We start from the raw sequence: 23,661 nt of genomic DNA, 5'->3' as shown, positions 1-23,661 counted from the left end.
CGACGTTTCGCCGTTTCGCGAGAGCAAGGGAGGAAGAATCACACGAGGGAGGAATCACGGATCGCGATTTCCGCGTTCATCATCCGCTCTTCGGCTTCGGCGCGATCAAGGCCGACACTTTGCGTTTCGACGTGTCCTCGCGTCTCGCCAGCAAACGTTGCGAAAGCTCTCTCATCGATTACTTTTCCCTCTCTTGCGCCCGTCATCGCGCGAGCTATTGCGAACTATCATTGAGAATAACGTTGGACAGCACATGATGACGCCGCGATGACGGAGAAACAGAGAGCCGCGCTTGTCTCGAGCTTATCCGGGATGCAAACTACACGGTTCCAACAGTTGTTGTCGCGTACGCGGAGGTAAATGCTTACTGCGGATTCCGGAAATCGGCAAGCTTAGATTCGCGCCTATCGACTTCCCGACCATCCGCGACATTACGATCGATATGCTGGTTACCCCTGATACCGTGCATTTCTCTTTGATGTCGACAAATCTAATCTCGCGGCTCTGTCCTCGATATAAATGTTGACTTGTTGTTGAAACCAAAATTGTTGTACATTTAAATGAGGACCATTTACTACTGCTTGCTTTTCATCCGCGAACAGGCCAATTTTTTGTATCTCCTACTTTTACCTTTCAATTTTTTAATAGAACTTTATTGAAAGCGAGTTTACATTCTCCGGACTCGAGAAATGTATTGGGTTGGCCAAAAAGTAATTGCGTTTTTTTTATATAAATAAAAGCGAATTTTTCATGGGAAACAAAAACTTTATTAAGCAATATATTGTCCATTTTGTTTGATTATCTTTTGCCATTTTTCAAGCAACTTCATGATTCCGCGCTCAAAAAAGTTCTTATCTTTTTCAGCAAAAAACAATTCCAAGAACGATTTGATATCCTCATCAGCAGTAAAGGTTTTACCATTCAAGGCGTTTTGCAAAGAACGAAACGAATGGTAATCCGATGGTGCCAGGTCTGGCGAATATGGTGGATGTGGTAACACCTCCCATCCAAGCTGCAACAATTTTTCACGAGTGACCAGACTTGTACGTGGTCTAGTGTTATCATGGTGAAACACAACACCTTTGCGATTCACTAATTCTCGACGTTTCTGTTTGATGGCATCGTTTAATTTATCCAGTTGACGACAGTATACGTCTGAATTAATGGTTTGATTCCTTGCAAGCAGCTCAAAATACACAATGCCTTTAAAGTCCCACCAGACTGACAGCATAATCTTTCTTTGGTGAATATCTGCTTTTCAAGTGCTTTCAGCAGGTTCATCACGCTTGCTCCACGATCTTTTTCGTTTGACGTTGTTGTAGACGATCGATTTTTCGTCGCCTGTTATCATACGTTTCAAAAACGGATCATTTTCCTCACGTTTCAAAAGAGAATCGCAGATGTCAATACGCTCAGTGAGATGAATTTCTTTGAGCTCATGTGGTACCGAAATATCGAGCTTACTAATGTATCCAAGTCGTTTTAAATGGTTTTCAACACTCGATTTCGATACGTTAAGATTCTCAGCAATCTCTCGTGTCGTTAAACGCCGATTGGAATCGATCAGTGCCTTTATTTTGCCATCATCAATTTCGATTGGCCTTCCTGAGCGTGGTGCATCTTTCACATTACAATCTCCAGATCGCAATTTAGTAAACCAATTTTGACACTGCCGCAGTTTTAAAGCATCTTCGCCATATATTGGGTTGGCCAAAAAGTAATTGCTTTTTTTTCATATAAATAAAAGGCGAATTTTTCATGGGAAGCAAAAACTTTATTAAACAATATATTGTTCACTTTGTTTGATTATCTTTTGCCATTTTTCAGGCAACTTCATGATTCCGCGCTCAAAAAAGTTCTTACCTTTTTCAACAAAAAACAATTCCAAGAACGATTTGATATCCTCATCAGCAGTCAAGGTTTTACCATTCAAGGCGTTTTGCAAAGAACGAAACAAATGGTAATCCGATGGTGCCAGGTCTGGCGAATATGGTGGATGTGGTAACACGTCCCATCCAAGCTGCAACAATTTTTCACGAGTGACCAGACTTGTACGTGGTCTAGTGTTATCATGGTGAAACACAACACCTTTGCGATTCACTAATTCTCGACGTTTCTGTTTGATGGCATCGTTTAATTTATCCAGTTGACGACAGTATACGTCTGAATTAATGGTTTGATTCCTTGCAAGCAGCTCAAAATACACAATGCCTTTAAAGTCCCACCAGACTGACAGCATAATCTTTCTTTGGTGAATATCTGCTTTTCAAGTGCTTTCAGCAGGTTCATCACGCTTGCTCCACGATCTTTTTCGTTTGACGTTGTTGTAGACGATCGATTTTTCGTCGCCTGTTATCATACGTTTCAAAAACGGATCATTTTCCTCACGTTTCAAAAGAGAATCGCAGATGTCAATACGCTCAGTGAGATGAATTTCTTTGAGCTCATGTGGTACCGAAATATCGAGCTTACTAATGTATCCAAGTCGTTTTAAATGGTTTTCAACACTCGATTTCAATACGTTAAGATTCTCAGCAATCTCTCGTGTCGTTAAACGCCGATTGGAATCGATCAGTGCCTTTATTTTGCCATCATCAATTTCGATTGGCCTTCCTGAGCGTGGTGCATCTTTCACATTACAATCTCCAGATCGAAATTTAGTAAACCAATTTTGACACTGCCGCAGTTTTAAAGCATCTTCGCCATATATTGGGTTGGCCAAAAAGTAATTGCGTTTTTTTTCATATAAATAAAAGGCGAATTTTTCATGGGAAGCAAAAACTTTATTAAACAATATATTGTTCACTTTGTTTGATTATCTTTTGCCATTTTTCAGGCAACTTCATGATTCCGCGCTCAAAAAAGTTCTTATCTTTTTCAACAAAAAACAATTCCAAGAACGATTTGATATCCTCATCAGCAGTCAAGGTTTTACCATTCAAGGCGTTTTGCAAAGAACGAAACAAATGGTAATCCGATGGTGCCAGGTCTGGCGAATATGGTGGATGTGGTAACACGTCCCATCCAAGCTGCAACAATTTTTCACGAGTGACCAGACTTGTACGTGGTCTAGCGTTATCATGGTGAAACACAACACCTTTGCGATTCACCAATTCTCGACGTTTCTGTTTGATGGCATCATTTAATTTATCCAGTTGACGACAGTATACGTCTGAATTAATGGTTTGATTCCTTGCAAGCAGCTCAAAATACACAATACCTTTAAAGTCCCACCAGACTGACAGCGTAATCTTTCTTTGGTGAATATCTGCTTTTCAAGTGCTTTGAGCAGGTTCATCACGCTTGCTCCACGATCTTTTTCGTTTGACGTTGTTGTAGACGATCCATTTTTCGTCGCCTGTTATCATACGTTTCAAAAACGGATCATTTTCCTCACGTTTCAAAAGAGAATCGCAGATGTCAATACGCTCAGTGAGATGAATTTCTTTGAGCTCATGTGGTACCCAAATATCGAGCTTACTAATGTATCCAAGTCATTTTAAATGGTTTTCAACACTCGATTTCAATACGTTAAGATTCTCAGCAATCTCTCGTGTCGTTAAACGCCGATTGGAATCGATCAGTGCCTTTATTTTGCCAGCATCAATTTCGATTGGCCTTCCTGAGCGTGGTGCATCTTTTACATTAAAATCTGCAGATCGAAATTTAGTAAACCAATTTTGACACTGCCGCAGTTTTAAAGCATCTTCGCCATATACATCACGTAACTTTTTATGAGCTTGCACAGCGTTTTTCCCTTTTCGGAAGTAATAAAACAAAATATGAGGAAAATGTTCTTTTTGATTTTCCATTTTGAAATCGACGGCAAACAAACAATTGTTAACGAAATCGTGTACTTTCTTTTTCTAAAACAAGCTTGAACTGTGAGTTGTTAACCTACATAATGAATTTGCGGTTTAGAATGAAGTTAGTTACATTTCAAGATATGTATGTCCATCTATTGGAAAAAAACGCAATTACTTTTTGGCCAACCCAATATATTTAATTTTCTTTACGACGCCGCACGAGAGAGGGATGTTCCTTCATCAAACGGAAGTGCACGATGTTCGGGACGTTCCATATTTCAGATTCGCGATAGGGTGAGTCCTAGCGATTAGCGTGTACAGAACGTAGAGCGCCTCGGCGTTCGTCGCGCGCCGAGATCCGTATATTTTCTACGCACGTAACACGTCCGTTCTTTTTTTTCTCGGATCCCGATGCTTTTCGTTATGCGCCGCACGACGCGCGCACAAGCGCACCACAGGCACGCACACCCCACATTCCGTCAGTCTCTTCAACAACGATTCGTGCCGCACTTTCGTCGGGAATCGGCGGGAAAAGTGGGGGAGGCAGAGGAACGGGACTGTACATAAAGGGTGAAGATATAGATACATAGAGAGCGTAATATCGGCAGATACTCTAGCATATGCGATTTTTCAATGTCCTTTTAAAAGTGTAAGCGTACCCTTAGTGAATGATATTAGGCATTGATTTGTGTGCTTACGTTGACCACGATTTTGGATAACGATGGACCGCGATGGGGAGGCGGGGGGAGGAGGGAGGGAAAGCGCGGTGGGACGGCAGTATCTGACAGTGTTTTGCGTTCGAAATTTGAGCGGTGCCAGGGGGATCCCCGAGTCGCGGCAATCCTGGACCTGCCTGGAAGAGGAACTCACCCCTTTGCGCGGTGGACTTCACCGAAGTTCCGCCCTCGCAATGCAATGTGCGTCGTCATCTCATCTTCTCTTCGCAAGTGACGTGGAGGAAAAAAAAGGTGTTGTGACTCTCTACCCCTCTTGCGTTTCGCGTCGCGCGAGAGGGAGACGCGCAAAACGCTTGACTCTCTGTAATAAGTATAGCATAACTGTACGTATGTATTTGACTTAGAGATCACTACGTGCGACGTAGACCCGCGGACAAAGAGTCATCGTTATCGCGGGATGACGACGAGCACGTTGATGGCACGCGTCGTTACGCGTCGTTTATATTTTTATTAGGGGTGTGATTTAGTTTTGAGGGTTTTTTTGCTCAAAAACGCATGTATTTAAATATGATAATGAATGAATACCTTAATCAAAATATTTTCCTTCGTTTTCTATAACTTTTTCCCATCTTTCTGGCAAGAGATAGATTCCACCACGATAAAATCACTCTTCTTTCGAGTTGATCCATTCGTCGGCGAATTTTCGCACTTCTTCGAAATTATGACAGTGTGTATCCTCTAAAGCGTGTTGCATCGACCGGAACAAATAATAATCGCATGGAGAATACGCGGGGCGCGGTAAGACTTGCCATTCAAGCTCTAATAGTGTTTGTTTCACTGACAACGCAACGTGAGGTCGAGCGTTGTCACGAAGAAGAATCACTTTCCGTCGTTTACTCGCAATTGGTGCTCGTTTTTGGTCCAATGCTTGCTTCATCTTGTACAATTGGTGTCGATAACGATCAGCCGTGACAGTCTCGTGCGGATTTAACAGCTCATAGTACATTATCTCACCAAATACAGAGCATTACTTTTGAACCGTGAATATTGCGTCTCGAAGTGGATGTTGATGGTTCGCCTGGATCCACCCATGATTTTCCGCGTTTCGGATTATCAAAATAGATCCACTTTTCATCCCCAGTAACAATCCGAGACAAGACTCTTCTTTTTTTTCCTGGCGATCAACGAAATGCAAATGTTCAAATGGCACTTTCCGATAATTGATGTCGAACCCATTTCCCTTCTTTCTGAATTTTTCCCACTTCATGTAAATGTTTCGTAACTGTTGTACGATCAACATGTAATGCTCTGGCAAGTTCTGAAGTGGATTCTGTTGAATTTTCGTCCAATAATGCTTGCAAATCTGCATTTTCAAGCTTTCTTGGTTGTCCCGAGCGTTCTTTGTCCTTCACGTCAGTATCACCACTTTTAAAGCGTCCAAACCAGTATTCACACGTCTTAATTGATGGGGCAGAATCACCATAAGTTTCCACAAGAATTCTATAACCCTCAACCGCAGTTTTCTTTTGATTAAAAAACAAAAGCAACGCACGTCGAAAATGCTAAAGAGCTTTCGGAAGTTGCATTTTTACGATGATATAAACACGACTGTCATTGCATCTATTGCTATAATGCTACTAAATGTCATGGATAATGTCAACACTGTAAGAAACAAGTTATCGGAAACAGCTATTGGAACAAACTGACACTACAGCCATCTGTTGCAAAACCCTCAAAACTATTAGGGGTGTGATTTAGTTTTGAGGGTTTTTTTGCTCAAAAACGCATGTATTTAAATATGATAATGAATGAATACCTTAATCAAAATATTTTCCTTCGTTTTCTATAACTTTTTCCCATCTTTCTGGCAAGAGATGGATTCCACCACGATAAAATCACTCTTCTTTTCAGTTGATCCATTCGTCGACGAATTTTCGCACTTCTTCGAAATTATGACAGTGTGTATCCTCTAAAGCGTGTTGCATCCACCGGAACAAATAATGATCGCATGGAGCAATGTCCGGAGAATACGCGGGGTGCGGTAAGACTTGCTATTCAAGCTCTAATAGTGTTTGTTTCACTAATAACGCAACGTGAGGTCGAGCGTTGTCACGAAGAATCACTTTCCGTCGTTTACTCGCAATTGGTGCTCGTTTTTGGTCCAATGCGTGCTTCAACTTGTACAATTGGTGTCGATAACGATCAGCCGTGACAGTCTCATGCGGATTTAACAGCTCATAGTACACTATCCCACCAAATACAGAGCATTACTTTTCAACCGTGAATATTGCGTCTCGGAGTGGATGTTGATGATTCGCCTGGATCCACCCATGATTTTCTGCGTTTCGGATTATCAAAATAGATCCACTTTTCATCCCCAGTAACAATCCGAGACAAGACTCTTCTTTTTTTTCCTGGCGATCAACGAAATGCAAATGTTCAAATGGCACTTTCCGATAATTGATGTCGAACCCATTTCCCTTCTTTCTGAATTTTTTCCATTTCATGTAAATGTTTGGTAACTGTTGTACGATCAACATTTAATGCTCTGGCAAGTTCTGAAGCGGATCGTGTTGGATTTTCGTCCAATAATGCTTGCAAATCTGCATTTTCAAGCTTTCTTGGTTGTCCCGAGCGTTCTTTGTCCTTCACGTCAGTATCACCACTTTTAAAGCGTCCAAACCAGTATTCACACGTCTTAATTGATGGGGCAGAATCACCATAAGTTTCCACAAGAATTCTATAACCCTCAACCGCAGTTTTCTTTTGATTAAAAAACAAAAGCAACGCACGTCGAAAATGCTAAAGAGCTTTCGGAAGGTGCATTTTTACGATGATATAAACACGACTGTCATTGCATCTATTGCTATAGTGCTACTAAATGTCATGGATAATGTCAACACTGTGAGAAACAACAGTTATCGGAAACCGCTATTGGAACAAACTGGCACTACAGCCGTCTGTTGCAAAACCCTCAAAACTAAATCACACTCCTAATAGATTCGCGTCATTTTCGGGCAGGCGTTGCGATGCACGCCGAGCGATCCGAGGAAGTACTCGCGCGAGCTGCCGCACGACGGGCTGGTTGGCCAGGGTGGGTTTTTTGAATTCGTCGCGCGAGATACTCGGACACAGGTATGCGCTCGTGCGTTTCTGTAAAATTGCACGCAATCTCGCCCGTCTCGCGCTAGGAAAACGTGTTCTGTGCGGGAGTGCAGTTCTCGGCGGCTCTGCAGGAACATCCGGGGCGATCGGAACTCGACCCGCGACTTCTCCCTGGCGCCTTTCAATCGTAATATTCGGAGTCTGTCCAGTCAACAATCGTCTATATTGGTGTCATTTTTCGATAACTGTCTAATCAATATATCGACTCGAGGATGAAGCTGCAGACACGGCTGCGCATTGTTTTCGTGTAGTTTCGCTGCGAATCTTATTATTACCGCTCGCGGCATTCCACGAGAAATGTTCCTAAAAAAAGTTTGTAACATATCGTACACACGCGAGGCATATCGCAGGCATACACACCACACGCACACAGGCACACGTACACGCGTATACATGAGCATACAGGTAAACGACACGCGTGAGCGCGCACCGAGCACGGATTCGCACGCATCTCACGCGTTCGTGTGTGTCGCGAAGGGAAAGATTAAAATTAAGTGGAAATGCATACCGGACGAGCGTAACATAGTTTTAAGCAAGGGTAACGTATTGTACGTATGTGTTGTACATAGCCTAAATAAAAATTACATTTAAAATTATCCCCGCCCTATTCCCGGTCTTTTTGTGGCTCTTTCGCGCGAGATCGAGAAAGATTCATCGAAACACTGAAAATGGTTGGAAAATCGTTCACAAATATGCAGTTACGGAGTTAGTGCAACAAAACAATTTTGTTGAATTTTAAATTAATACTGAAGAAAGATATTAATTCTTATCATATTAGTTATTATTATTAAAAACATTGTTTATTACTATTTATTATTTATTTATATAATCCTTTTCTTAGGATAGTTTTCTTACTTCTCCTAAGCCTTTTTTTACAGCAATCGTCACTCTTTTGAATCTTTCCATCATCGGGTTGTTTGCCCTCCTGTTCTCCTGCATTATGTACCTTAAACCCTTTATTTCCTTGACTTTCACTCTCTCCTCTTTTCCACCTTCAAATACCGTTACCTTTAATTTCTTGCCATAAACTTCCTAAATCGTTCAGCATTCAAGTTCGATTTATTATTAACTTATGTTATTTTATTACTCGGAGAAGAGGAAATCATGAAATCGTGCCATCAAAATATTTAAATATCTTAAAGCACTTACTCGATTATTCCAGGAGGCCAAAGAACTGATAATACATGGTAATACGTAAAATAAAATATTGTGAAGAATAGGCTACTCCTTTTCGTGACTTCGAGGAAGGATAAGGTAGGCAATAAATTAGGCTTGCACGCGAGAAATAAAGAGATAAGGTAACTTTTAAGAGAAAACTACAGAAGGATGATACAGGCGTAGAAAGTCAAGGATACGACGAAGAAGAAAGCGCATCGCAGGCGTAAAATTTTATCAAATCAGCCCCTTTGACAAAAATGGATGTACATGACTATTGTCGTTTTTGTTAATATTTTGTCCTTATTAATAGAATTAGATGTATAATACATGTCGCGTGTAACTTACAACATAATTGTCGCGCACTACTGATCACAAAGACATAAAAACTATGTCTCGACGTCTTCTCTTTGCAAGGCACTCTGTACAAAGCGTGCGGCTGAATGCCACGGTTGAAAAACGTGCTATCTCATTTTGGGTCACTTGAACCGCAGCGTAACGCTGAGCTTACACGAGAAGCAATTTCTCAGCGGCTCGATAACGCATCCCAAAATACACAATACCTTTAAAGTCCCACAGACTGACAGCTGTAACTTTCTTTTGGTGAAGTATCTGCCTTTTCCAATGGCTTTGAAGCAGGTTTCTCACGCTTCCTCCACGACTTTTCGTTTGACGTTGTTTGTAGACGATTCCATTTTTTCGTCGCCTTTATCATACGGTTCAAAAACGGATCATTTTTCCTACGTTTCAAAAGAGAATCGGCAGATGTCAATACGGCTCAGTTTGAGATGGAATTTTCTTTGAGCTCTGTGTTGGGTGTACCCTCAAAGATATCCCGGACTGTTTCCAAGTGTTCATTTTTTAAAGCGTCTTTCGCGACACTCGATTCCAAATTACGTTAATATTTCTCATCCGCACGCAACTTCTCTCCGGGGTGCGCTTACGTGTGTGAAGTCGCTCGCGTGAAGTTTGGCCGAGCAGTGCGATTGCGCTTTGGCCGTGTGCTCTCGAGACGTGGTTGCCTGGACTTAATTATATATCAATGTGTGTGCGCAGTTTTAACATCTCTCTCCTAGTACAGTCGTAACCTTTTATGAAGCTGGTGCCCAGCGTTTTTCCTTTTCGGAAAGTAATTAAAACAAAATATTGGGAAAATGTTCTTTAGTTTTCCATTTTGAAATCGGGCAAACAACACAATCTCGATACAACAATCGTGTCTCTTTTCTAAAACAATGCTTACACTGGATTGTAACCTAGTATCAGTTAGAAATGAGCCTTGGATTTAAAGGCTATTATTCAAAGATATGTCATGTCCATCATTGGAAAAAAACGCAATTACTTTTGAGCCAAGCAATATACTAGTTTTCTGTTGACGCCGCACGGAGAGGATGTCCGTTGCAAAACGTAGAGTGCTTGCACGTGTTCGGGATCGTTCCACTATTGTCAGATTCGCGAATGGTGGATCCTTAGCGCACATTTAGCGTAGTACACAAACGTAGAGACGCCTCGGCGTTCGTCGCGCCGAATCCGTATATTTCCTACGACGTACACGTCGTTCTGTTTTCTCGGATCCCATGTTTCGTTCATGCGCCGCACGACGCGCGCAGCCGATGCACCCAGCGCCGCATCAACGCACATTCCGTCAGTCTCTTCAAGCAACGATATCGTGACCACACTTTCGTCGGAACGCGGGAAAAGTAGTGGGAGGGAGCCGAAGACGGGACGTGTACATTAAGGTGAAGTATATAGATACATAGAAGGCGTTATATCGGCAGATACTCTATATGACGCATTTTACAAAGTGTCCTTTTACAAAGTGTAAGCGATACCTCGTATAATCATGTACACGGCATTTGAAACCGTTTTGCTCGAAGCCGTGAACCACTTGATCAGACCGACTGGAATTCGCGTGGAGAGGCTGGGAAGGAGGAGGAAAGCGCGGTGGCCGTAGCTGGTCTCTGCCATGTGTTTGCTGTTCGAAATTTGAGCGGGTGTCCAGAGGATCTGAGTCGCCGGCAATCCTGTGACATACGCTCGTGAAGGAACTCACCCCGCTTTTCAGCCAACGGTTGCGATTCGCGAAGTGCCTCCGCCACTCGATGTGACAAGGTCGTCGCATCTCATCTTCTCCACATTGGAGTGGCAGGAAACAAAAACTGGTGTGTGGTGTCTGCCCCCTCTGTTTCGCGTCGCGTCGGAGGGAGACGCGCAAAACGCTTGACTCTCTGTAAGTAAGTATAGCATAACTGCGTCATTTGACTTGAGATCACTACGTGCGACGTAGACCGCGGACAAGAGTCATCGTTATCGGGATGACGGCAGCACGTGATGCTTACCGCGTCGATTGACGCTTCGTTTAATTTTTAATTAGGGTGTGATTTAGTTTGAGGTTTTTTTGCTCAAAACGCATGTATTTCTAAATATGATAATGAATGAATACGCTCAATAATAAAATTTTCCTTCGTTTTCTATAACTTTTCCCATCTTTCTGGCAAGAGATAGATTCCACCACGATAAAAATCTCTCTTTCAGAGTTGATCCATTGCGTGCGGCGAATTTTCGCACTTCTTCGAGATATGACGGTGTGTTATCCTCTAAGCGTATTACGTCATCTCCGGAACAAATAATAATCGCATGGTAGATACGTGGAGCGAGTAAGACTTCCATCAAGCTCTAATAGTGTATTTGTTTCACTGAAACGACCAACGTAAGCTCAGGTTGTCACAGAAGAATCATGTTCCGTCCGTTACTCCATGTGGTGCTCGTTTTGGTCCAATCTGCTTCATCTTGTTACAATTGGATGTCGATAACGGATCAGCACGTGACAGTCTCGATGCGGATTTAACACTCATAGTACATTATCTCCGCAATATCAGAGTGTCTTTTAGACCGTGAATGGCGTCTCGAAGTGGATGTTGATGGTTCGCCGTGGATCACCCATGATTTTCCGCGTTTCGGATATCAAAATCAGATCCGTTTTCCATCCCAGTAACAATCGAGAACAAGACTCTTCTTTTTTCCTGGCGATCCTTGAAATGCAAATGTTCAAATGGCACTTTCGAATAATTGATGCGAGCCATTTCCCTTCTTTCTGAATTTTCCCACTTCATGGCATAAATGTTTCGTAACTGTTGTCGATCAACTGTAATGCTCTGGCAGTTCTTGAAGTGGATTTCTGTTGAATTTTGTCTCAATAATGTTGCAAATCTGCATTCAAGCTTTTTGGTCTGTCGAGCGTTTCTTTGTCCTTCACTCAGTATCACCACTGTTTACGTCCAAACTATATTACACGTCTTAATTGATAGGGCAGAATCACCATAAGTTTCCACCAAAAATTCTATAACCCTCACGCATTTCTTTGATAAAACAAAAGCAACGCACGTCGAAAATGCTTAAAGAGCTTTCAGAAGTTGCATTTTTACAATGATGATAAACGACTTTACATAAATTGCATCTACTTCTATATGCTACTAATGTCATGGATAATGTCAACACTGTAAGAAACAAGTTATCAGAACAACTATTGCAGAACAAACTGACACTATCGGCCATCTGTTTGCAAAACCTCAAAACTATTAAGGGTGTGTTATTGTAGTTCTTGAGGTTTTTGCTCAAAAAACGCAGTATGTATTTAAATATGATAATGAATGAATACCCTAATCAAAATATTTTCCTTCGTTTTCTATAACTTTTTCCCATCTTTCTGGCGAGATGGGTTCCACCACGATAAATACTGCTCTTTTCAGTTGATCCAGTTCGTCGACGAATTTTCGCCTTCTTAAATTATTACAGGTGTATCCAAAGACGTGTTGCATCCACCGAACAAATAATGATTCGCAACTGGAGCAATGTCGCGAGAATACGCGGGGTGGGAAGACTTGCTATTTCAGCTCTATAGTGTTTGTTCAACTAATACAGCAACGTAAGGTGAGCGTTGTCACAGAATCCACTTTCTTAATCTTTTACTCGCATAATGGTGCTCGTTTTGGCTCATGCGTGCTTCAAACTTCTCAATGTGTCAGACGACTCACGTGACAGATCTCATGCGCAGTTTAACAGCATCATAGACGTTATCCACCAAATACAGAGCATTACTTTTCAACCGTGATATGCCGTTCTCGGAGTGGATGTTGATGATTCCGCTGGATCCAACCTTACTGATTTTCTGACCGTTTCAGCTATCAAAAATTCTCCGGACTCGAGAAATGTATTGGGTTGGCCAAAAGTAATTGCGTTTTTATATAAATAAAGGCGAATTTTCATGGGAAACAAAAACTTTATTAAACAATATATTGTCCATTTTGTTTGATTATCTTTTGCCATTTTCAGGCAACTTCATGATTCCGCGCTCAAAAAAGTTCTTATCTTTTCAGCAAAAACAATTCCAAAACGATTTGATATCCTCATCAGCAGTAAAGGTTTTACCATTCAAGGCGTTTTGCAAAGAACGAAACAAATGGTAATCTGATGGTGCCAGGTCTGGCGAATATGGTGGATGTAACATCCCATCCAAGCTGCAACAATTTTTCACGAGTGACCAAACTTGTACGTGGTCTAGCGTTATCATGGTGAAACACAACACCTTTGCGATTCACCAATTCTCGACGTTTCTGTTTGATGGCATCATTTAATTTATCCAGTTGACGACAGTATACGTCTGAATTAATGGTTTGATTCCTTGCAAGCAGCTCAAAATACACAATACCTTTAAAGTCCCGACTGACAGCATAATCTTTCTTTGGTGAATATCTGCTTTTCAAGTGCTTTCAGCAGGTTCATCACGCTTGCTCGATCTTTTTCGTTTGACGTTGTTGTAGACGATCGATTTTTCGTCGCCTGTTATCATACGTTTCAAAAACGATCATTTTCCTCACGTTTCAAAAGAGAATCGCAGATGTCAATACGCTCAGTGAGATGAATTTCTTTGAGCTCATGTGGTACCCAAATATCGAGCTTACTAATGTATCCAAGTCGTTTTAAATGGTTTTCAACACTCGATTTCGATATGTTAAGATTCTCAGCAATCTCTCGTGTCGTTAAACGCCGATTGGAATCGATCAGTGCCTTTATTTTGTCATCATCAATTTCGATTGGCCTTCCTGAGCGTGGTGCATCTTTCACATTAAAATCTCAGATCGAAATTTAGTAAATTTTGACACTGCCGCAGTTTTAAAGCATCTTCGCCATATATTGGGTTGGCCAAAAGTAATTGCGTTTTTTTATATAAATAAAAGGCGAATTTTTCATGGGAAACAAAACTTTATTAAACAATATATTGTCCATTTTGTTTGATTATCTTTTGCCATTTTTCAGGCAACTTCATGATTCCGCGCTCAAAAAGTTCTTACTTTTTCAGCAAAAACAATTCCAAGAACGATTTGATATCCTCATCAGCAGTAAAGGTTTTACCATTCAAGGCGTTTTGCAAAGAACGAAACGAATGGTAATCTGATGGTGCCAGGTCTGGCGAATATGGTGGATGTGGTAACACATCCCATCCAAGCTGCAACAATTTTTCACGAGTGACCAAACTTGTACGTGGTCTAGCGTTATCATGGTGAAACACAACACCTTTGCGATTCACCAATTCTCGACGTTTCTGTTTGATGGCATCGTTTAATTTATCCAGTTGACGACAGTATACGTCTGAATTAATGGTTTGATTCCTTGCAAGCAGCTCAAAATACACAATACCTTTAAAGTCCCACCAGACTGACAGCATAATCTTTCTTTGGTGAATATCTGCTTTTCAAGTGCTTTCAGCAGGTTCATCACGCTTGCTCCACGATCTTTTTCGTTTGACGTTGTTGTAGACGATCGATTTTCGTCGCCTGTTATCATACGTTTCAAAAACGATCATTTTCCTCACGTTTCAAAAGAGAATCGCAGATGTCAATACGCTCAGTGAGATGAATTTCTTTGAGCTCATGTGGTACCCAAATATCGAGCTTACTAATGTATCCAATCGTTTTAAATGGTTTTCAACACTCGATTTCAATACGTTAAGATTCTCAGCAATCTCTCGTGTCGTTAAACGCCGATTGGAATCGATCAGTGCCTTTATTTTGCATCATCAATTTCGATTGGCCTTCCTGAGCGTGGTGCATCTTTCACATTAACAATCTCCAGATCGAAATTTAGTAAACCAATTTTGACACTGCCGCAGTTTTAAAGCATCTTCGCCATATATTGGGTTGGCCAAAAAGTAATTGCGTTTTTTTTCATATAAATAAAAGGCGAATTTTTCATGGGAAGCAAAAACTTTATTAAACAATATATTGTTCACTTTGTTTGATTATCTTTTGCCATTTTTCAGGCAACTTCATGATTCCGCGCTCAAAAAAGTTCTTATCTTTTTCAACAAAAAACAATTCCAAACGATTTGATATCCTCATCAGCAGTCAAGGTTTTACCATTCAAGGCGTTTTGCAAAGACGAAACAAATGGTAATCCGATGGTGCCAGGTCTGGCGAATATGGTGGATGTGGTAACACGTCCCATCCAAGCTGCAACAATTTTTCACGAGTGACCAGACTTGTACGTGGTCTAGCGTTATCATGGTGAAACACAACACCTTTGCGATTCACCAATTCTCGACGTTTCTGTTTGATGGCATCATTTAATTTATCCAGTTGACGACAGTATACGTCTGAATTAATGGTTTGATTCCTTGCAAGCAGCTCAAAATACACAATACCTTTAAAGTCCCACCAGACTGACAGCGTAATCTTTCTTTGGTGAATATCTGCTTTTCAATGCTTTGAGCAGGTTCATCACGCTTGCTCCACGATCTTTTTCGTTTGACGTTGTTGTAGACGATCCATTTTTCGTCGCCTGTTATCATACGTTTCAAAAACGGATCATTTTCCTCACGTTTCAAAGAGAATCGCAGATGTCAATACGCTCAGTGAGATGAATTTCTTTGAGCTCATGTGGTACCCAAATATCGAGCTTACTAATGTATCAAGTCATTTTAAATGGTTTTCAACACTCGATTTCAATACGTTAAGATTCTCAGCAATCTCTCGTGTCGTTAAACGCCGATTGGAATCGATCAGTGCCTTTATTTTGCCAGCATCAATTTCGATTGGCCTTCCTGAGCGTGGTGCATCTTTTACATTAAAATCTGCAGATCGAAATTTAGTAAACCAATTTTGACACTGCCGCAGTTTTAAAGCATCTTCGCCATATACATCACGTAACTTTTTATGAGCTTGCACAGCGTTTTTCCCTTTTCGGAAGTAATAAAACAAATATGAGGAAAATGTTCTTTTTGATTTTCCATTTTGAAATCGACGGCAAACAAACAATTGTTAACGAAATCGTGTACTTTCTTTTTCTAAAACAAGCTTGAACTGTGAGTTGTTAACCTACATAATGAATTTGCGGTTTAGAATGAAGTTAGTTACATTTCAAGATATGTATGTCCATCTATTGGAAAAAAACGCAATTACTTTTTGGCCAACCCAATATATTTAATTTTCTTTACGACGCCGCACGAGAGAGGGATGTTCCTTCATCAAACGGAAGTGCACGATGTTCGGGACGTTCCATATTTCAGATTCGCGATAGGGTGAGTCCTAGCGATTAGCGTGTACAGAACGTAGAGCGCCTCGGCGTTCGTCGCGCGCCGAGATCCGTATATTTTCTACGCACGTAACACGTCCGTTCTTTTTTTTCTCGGATCCCGATGCTTTTCGTTATGCGCCGCACGACGCGCGCACAAGCGCACCACAGGCACGCACACCCCACATTCCGTCAGTCTCTTCAACAACGATTCGTGCCGCACTTTCGTCGGGAATCGGCGGGAAAAGTGGGGGAGGCAGAGGAACGGGACTGTACATAAAGGGTGAAGATATAGATACATAGAGAGCGTAATATCGGCAGATACTCTAGCATATGCGATTTTTCAATGTCCTTTTAAAAGTGTAAGCGTACCCTTAGTGAATGATATTAGGCATTGATTTGTGTGCTTACGTTGACCACGATTTTGGATAACGATGGACCGCGATGGGGAGGCGGGGGGAGGAGGGAGGGAAAGCGCGGTGGGACGGCAGTATCTGACAGTGTTTTTGCGTTCGAAATTTGAGCGGTGCCAGGGGGATCCCCGAGTCGCGGCAATCCTGGACCTGCCTGGAAGAGGAACTCACCCCTTTGCGCGGTGGACTTCACCGAAGTTCCGCCCTCGCAATGCAATGTGCGTCGTCATCTCATCTTCTCTTCGCAAGTGACGTGGAGGAAAAAAAAGGTGTTGTGACTCTCTACCCCTCTTGCGTTTCGCGTCGCGCGAGAGGGAGACGCGCAAAACGCTTGACTCTCTGTAATAAGTATAGCATAACTGTACGTATGTATTTGACTTAGAGATCACTACGTGCGACGTAGACCCGCGGACAAAGAGTCATCGTTATCGCGGGATGACGACGAGCACGTTGATGGCACGCGTCGTTACGCGTCGTTTATATTTTTATTAGGGGTGTGATTTAGTTTTGAGGGTTTTTTTGCTCAAAAACGCATGTATTTAAATATGATAATGAATGAATACCTTAATCAAAATATTTTCCTTCGTTTTCTATAACTTTTTCCCATCTTTCTGGCAAGAGATAGATTCCACCACGATAAAATCACTCTTCTTTCGAGTTGATCCATTCGTCGGCGAATTTTCGCACTTCTTCGAAATTATGACAGTGTGTATCCTCTAAAGCGTGTTGCATCGACCGGAACAAATAATAATCGCATGGAGAATACGCGGGGCGCGGTAAGACTTGCCATTCAAGCTCTAATAGTGTTTGTTTCACTGACAACGCAACGTGAGGTCGAGCGTTGTCACGAAGAAGAATCACTTTCCGTCGTTTACTCGCAATTGGTGCTCGTTTTTGGTCCAATGCTTGCTTCATCTTGTACAATTGGTGTCGATAACGATCAGCCGTGACAGTCTCGTGCGGATTTAACAGCTCATAGTACATTATCTCACCAAATACAGAGCATTACTTTTGAACCGTGAATATTGCGTCTCGAAGTGGATGTTGATGGTTCGCCTGGATCCACCCATGATTTTCCGCGTTTCGGATTATCAAAATAGATCCACTTTTCATCCCCAGTAACAATCCGAGACAAGACTCTTCTTTTTTTTCCTGGCGATCAACGAAATGCAAATGTTCAAATGGCACTTTCCGATAATTGATGTCGAACCCATTTCCCTTCTTTCTGAATTTTTCCCACTTCATGTAAATGTTTCGTAACTGTTGTACGATCAACATGTAATGCTCTGGCAAGTTCTGAAGTGGATTCTGTTGAATTTTCGTCCAATAATGCTTGCAAATCTGCATTTTCAAGCTTTCTTGGTTGTCCCGAGCGTTCTTTGTCCTTCACGTCAGTATCACCACTTTTAAAGCGTCCAAACCAGTATTCACACGTCTTAATTGATGGGGCAGAATCACCATAAGTTTCCACAAGAATTCTATAACCCTCAACCGCAGTTTTCTTTTGATTAAAAAACAAAAGCAACGCACGTCGAAAATGCTAAAGAGCTTTCGGAAGTTGCATTTTTACGATGATATAAACACGACTGTCATTGCATCTATTGCTATAATGCTACTAAATGTCATGGATAATGTCAACACTGTAAGAAACAAGTTATCGGAAACAGCTATTGGAACAAACTGACACTACAGCCATCTGTTGCAAAACCCTCAAAACTATTAGGGGTGTGATTTAGTTTTGAGGGTTTTTTTGCTCAAAAACGCATGTATTTAAATATGATAATGAATGAATACCTTAATCAAAATATTTTCCTTCGTTTTCTATAACTTTTTCCCATCTTTCTGGCAAGAGATGGATTCCACCACGATAAAATCACTCTTCTTTTCAGTTGATCCATTCGTCGACGAATTTTCGCACTTCTTCGAAATTATGACAGTGTGTATCCTCTAAAGCGTGTTGCATCCACCGGAACAAATAATGATCGCATGGAGCAATGTCCGGAGAATACGCGGGGTGCGGTAAGACTTGCTATTCAAGCTCTAATAGTGTTTGTTTCACTAATAACGCAACGTGAGGTCGAGCGTTGTCACGAAGAATCACTTTCCGTCGTTTACTCGCAATTGGTGCTCGTTTTTGGTCCAATGCGTGCTTCAACTTGTACAATTGGTGTCGATAACGATCAGCCGTGACAGTCTCATGCGGATTTAACAGCTCATAGTACACTATCCCACCAAATACAGAGCATTACTTTTCAACCGTGAATATTGCGTCTCGGAGTGGATGTTGATGATTCGCCTGGATCCACCCATGATTTTCTGCGTTTCGGATTATCAAAATAGATCCACTTTTCATCCCCAGTAACAATCCGAGACAAGACTCTTCTTTTTTTTCCTGGCGATCAACGAAATGCAAATGTTCAAATGGCACTTTCCGATAATTGATGTCGAACCCATTTCCCTTCTTTCTGAATTTTTTCCATTTCATGTAAATGTTTGGTAACTGTTGTACGATCAACATTTAATGCTCTGGCAAGTTCTGAAGCGGATCGTGTTGGATTTTCGTCCAATAATGCTTGCAAATCTGCATTTTCAAGCTTTCTTGGTTGTCCCGAGCGTTCTTTGTCCTTCACGTCAGTATCACCACTTTTAAAGCGTCCAAACCAGTATTCACACGTCTTAATTGATGGGGCAGAATCACCATAAGTTTCCACAAGAATTCTATAACCCTCAACCGCAGTTTTCTTTTGATTAAAAAACAAAAGCAACGCACGTCGAAAATGCTAAAGAGCTTTCGGAAGTTGCATTGTTACGATGATATAAACACGACTGTCATTGCATCTATTGCTATAATGCTACTAAATGTCATGGATAATGTCAACACTGTAAGAAAGAACAGTTATCGGAAACAGCTATTGGAACAAACTGGCACTACAGCCGTCTGTTGCAAAACCCTCAAAACTAAATCACACTCCTAATAGATTCGCGTCATTTTCGGGGCAGGCGTTGCGATGCACGCCGAGCGATCCGAGGAAGTACTCGCGCGAGCTGCCGCACGACGGGCTGGTTGGCCAGGGTGGGTTTTTTGAATTCGTCGCGCGAGATACTCGGACACAGGTATGCGCTCGTGCGTTTCTGTAAAATTGCACGCAATCTCGCCCGTCTCGCGCTAGGAAAACGTGTTCTGTGCGGGAGTGCAGTTCTCGGCGGCTCTGCAGGAACATCCGGGGCGATCGGAACTCGACCCGCGACTTCTCCCTGGCGCCTTTCAATCGTAATATTCGGAGTCTGTCCAGTCAACAATCGTCTATATTGGTGTCATTTTTCGATAACTGTCTAATCAATATATCGACTCGAGGATGAAGCTGCAGACACGGCTGCGCATTGTTTTCGTGTAGTTTCGCTGCGAATCTTATTATTACCGCTCGCGGCATTCCACGAGAAATGTTCCTAAAAAAAGTTTGTAACATATCGTACACACGCGAGGCATATCGCAGGCATACACACCACACGCACACAGGCACACGTACACGCGTATACATGAGCATACAGGTAAAACGACACGCGTGAGCGCGCACCGAGCACGGATTCGCACGCATCTCACGCGTTCGTGTGTGTCGCGAAGGGAAAGATTAAAAATTAAGTGGAAATGCATACCGGACGAGCGTAACATAGTTTTAAGCAAGGGTAACGTATTGTACGTATGTGTTGTACATAGCCTAAATAAAAATTACATTTAAAATTATCCCCGCCCTATTCCCGGGTCTTTTTGTGGCTCTTTCGCGCGAGATCGAGAAAGATTCATCGAAACACTGAAAATGGTTGGAAAATCGTTCACAAATATGCAGTTACGGAGTTAGTGCAACAAAACAATTTTGTTGAATTTTAAATTAATACTGAAGAAAGATATTAATTCTTATCATATTAGTTATTATTATTAAAAACATTGTTTATTACTATTTATTATTTATTTATATAATCCTTTTCTTAGGATAGTTTTCTTACTTCTCCTAAGCCTTTTTTTACAGCAATCGTCACTCTTTTGAATCTTTCCATCATCGGGTTGTTTGCCCTCCTGTTCTCCTGCATTATGTACCTTAAACCCTTTATTTCCTTGACTTTCACTCTCTCCTCCTTTTCCACCTTCAAATACCGTTACCTTTAATTTCTTGCCATAAACTTCCTAAATCGTTTCAGCATTCAAGTTCGATTTATTATTACTTATGTTATTTTTATTACTCGGAGAAGAGGGAAATCATGAAATCGTGCCATCAAAATATTAAATATCTTAAAGCACTTACTCGATTATTCCAGGAGGCCAAAGAACTGATAATACATGGTAATACGTAAAATAAAATATTGTGAAGAGATAGGCTACTCCTTTTCGTGACTTCGAGGAAGGATAAGGTAGGCAATAAATTAGGCTTGCACGGAGAAATAAAGAGATAAGGGTAACTTTTTAAGAGAAACTACAGAAGGATGATACAGGCGTAGAAAGTCAAGGATACGACGAAGAAGAAAGCGCATCGCAGGCGTAAAATTTTATCAATCAGCCCCTTTGACAAAATGGATGTACATGACTATTGTCGTTTTTGTTAATATTTTCGTCCTTATTAATTAGAATTAGATGTATAATACATGTCGCGTGTAACTTACCAACATAATTGTCGCGCACTACTGATCACAAAGACATAAAAACTATGTCTCGACGTCTCTCTCTTTGCAAGGCACTCTGTACAAAGCGTGCGCTGAATGCCACGGTTGAAAACGTGCTATCTCATTTTGGGTCACTTGAACCGCAGCGTAACGCTGAGCTTACACGAGAAGCAATTTCTCAGCGGCTCGATAACGCATCTCGAGTTCACATTATTTCCGTTTCCGGCTACTCAAGCTCTTCTTTATCAGCGCCCAGTCCTCCAGTATGTCCGCATCATTGAGCATGTAAACGATGTACGGACCTGCCACGGAGACCGCCCGCCTCCTCTCCGTGTGATTTCTGCGCCTCCTGCCGGTCGTGTTGAGCCACAGATCCGCGTGTATGTCGACGTTGTTCCTGTCCTCCTCCAACCGGCGTATCTTATCCTGCAGATCGTTGTGTATGCAGTCCCAGACCAGTCCCTTCTCGCTCTCGAAGTTCTGCAGGGCGGCCTGCTCCTCAGCCATGAACTTGTTCTGGATGTTCTGCAGCCTGTACTGCTTCAGTATCCCCGCCACCTCCGTCTTCGTCTTCATGTTCTCTTTCAATCGTTCCAGCGGTATCAGGTACTCCTCGGACTTCCCGACGCGCACCTCCCCGAGTTTGCTGTCCACCTGCGTGATCCTTTCTCGATACAACCTGGAATGAACGAAGCACGTAAATGTGCAGGCTCGCGTTAGACACTTTGGAGTGCTTTGTATCACTCGAGAGTGGTAAAAACAACGCAGCAATTTGCATCGCAGAAGCTTGACAAGTACTTACTGCTCTTTGAGAAGAGTAAACTGCCTTTCCAGGTCCACCAAGTTGTCCATGCACTCGTTACGCCTTCGTTCGCACTCGTCCTCGTCCATCTCCGAAGAGTCATCGCTGTCAGTGTGCTCCGGACTGCTGTCGCAGGACGCGGAGCTCTGGTTACTGTCATTGCTGTCGTGCGACATCTCCTCTCCTTCCCCCTCCGACTCATCCTTGACGCTTGGCATTTATACTGCAAACAGTTCGTTGCTAAGAAGGATCATAAAGCGATCCCACTTGAATAGGTCCAGCTTGGGCTCCGAGACCAAAACATAACCTACGAGGCGCAAAACAATCGACGCGAGACGCGACTCGTAAACGAGAAATAACGCTTCGTACGTCTAGTTACGCACGGGAAGACTGCACGTAAACGATCGAACGAGAGGTCACACGGAATCTGGCTGCACCGCGCGAAGTCTCCGAAATCCACGTATACATCGTAAGACAAAGGCCCTTAACCTCGCGGCATCGTCGCCGGTAGGGCGCGTGATTTTGTGGCCCTCGTGAAATTTCTCTGAAGAACGATACGAAATCTCGTTTACTTACGTGGACAGAATGCTTATTTGTTTACGTTTGACGAACCGTCGCCGGTAACCTCACGCGCGAGCAGCCAACCTAGCGCGCATGCGCGGTGCGTGCAGTTACCGCGCACCGAAGCGACTACCGCGCGTGCGCAAAAAGCCGCGAGCGTATAATGGTCGGCGGTTCAAAAGTCTTCGTCGCGTCGTTCCGCGCGGAAATCGCCGAGATCTCGCCCGCGAGTGCGTCGCGAGTGCGGCGGCTTTCGAGCGGATTGCGATGCGGCGAAGCAAAGTGAAGCGCGAGGCTCGAGGTTGGAACTTGTTCCGCGATTGAGCGTCCGTCTAGCGCAGTGCTCGGAATTAGTTGCCCTTTTCGGGCCGATTTCAGAAGCGACGCCTATCATTCCCCCACTACCGCTCGACGCGCGAGGCCGAGCCGCCGAACGCTGTCTCAGGGACGCCACTATGTGAGATGCACGCTGGGAGCATTATCCCAGCGCCCTTTCGTCCAGTCATTAAAATTTTTCTAGCTATTGGGTTGTTCGGAAAGTAATTTCGTTTTTCACAAAGAGATGTCGTTAGTCGCGTTCCTCGATATTTAACGGGGCAAATTCGTTTTATATTTTGACAACTGACATTTCAGACGTCATTTAGTATCTTATTGTGTTGCGATCTGTCAAGTAATTTTTTTGGCATCACATCAAACATGGAAAATCAAAGTGAGCATTTTCGTAATATTTTGCTTTTCTACTACCGAAAGGGTAAAAATGCAGTGCAAGCGAGAAAAAAATTGTGTGCCGTGTATGGAGAAGGTGTATTGAGTGAACGTCAGTGTCAGAATTGGTTTTCGAAATTTCGTACTGGAAATTTCGA

The 23,661-nt window shown here is 42.4% G+C and overlaps 1 protein-coding gene across 3 annotated transcripts; it reads right to left on the bottom strand.

The window, feature by feature from the left end:
• Positions 1 to 9,260: 9,260 nt before the first annotated feature.
• LOC105287313 (breast cancer metastasis-suppressor 1-like protein) lies at positions 9,261 to 22,918 on the bottom strand. 3 transcript variants are annotated; one of them, XM_026974606.1, is made up of 4 exons: positions 22,814 to 22,918; positions 22,238 to 22,460; positions 21,611 to 22,114; positions 9,261 to 9,326 (listed from the first exon to the last, which is right to left on the bottom strand). In XM_026974606.1, exons 2-3 carry the CDS (start codon positions 22,453 to 22,455, stop codon positions 21,646 to 21,648), a joined length of 687 nt encoding a protein of 228 aa, XP_026830407.1. In that variant the 5' UTR covers positions 22,456 to 22,460; positions 22,814 to 22,918; the 3' UTR covers positions 9,261 to 9,326; positions 21,611 to 21,645. The 3 variants fall into 3 exon arrangements, with proteins under 3 accessions (XP_026830407.1, XP_011351177.2, XP_011351178.2); XM_011352875.2 differs by lacking the exon at positions 9,261 to 9,326 and having other exon boundaries at positions 21,306 to 22,114; positions 22,814 to 22,917; XM_011352876.3 differs by lacking the exons at positions 9,261 to 9,326; positions 22,814 to 22,918 and having other exon boundaries at positions 21,306 to 22,114; positions 22,238 to 22,787.
• Between the last annotated feature and the right edge of the window lie 743 nt (positions 22,919 to 23,661).

This window comes from Ooceraea biroi, chromosome 13, assembly GCF_003672135.1.
Source record: "Ooceraea biroi isolate clonal line C1 chromosome 13, Obir_v5.4, whole genome shotgun sequence".
Lineage (NCBI taxonomy): Eukaryota > Metazoa > Arthropoda > Insecta > Hymenoptera > Formicidae > Ooceraea > Ooceraea biroi.
The sequence above is the reverse complement of the archived record's forward strand: the minus strand, read 5'-3'. Positions and strand labels throughout refer to the sequence as shown.

Excerpts from the sequence above, each read along its gene's own strand:
- LOC105287313 (XM_026974606.1), bottom strand. The coding sequence starts at position 22,455 with ATGCCAAGCGTCAAGGATGAGTCGGAGGGGGAAGGAGAGGAGATGTCG. Across the intron at positions 22,115-22,237 it reads TTTACTCTTCTCAAAGAGCA|GTTGTATCGAGAAAGGATCA; the intron begins GTAAGTACTTGT and ends CGTTCATTCCAG.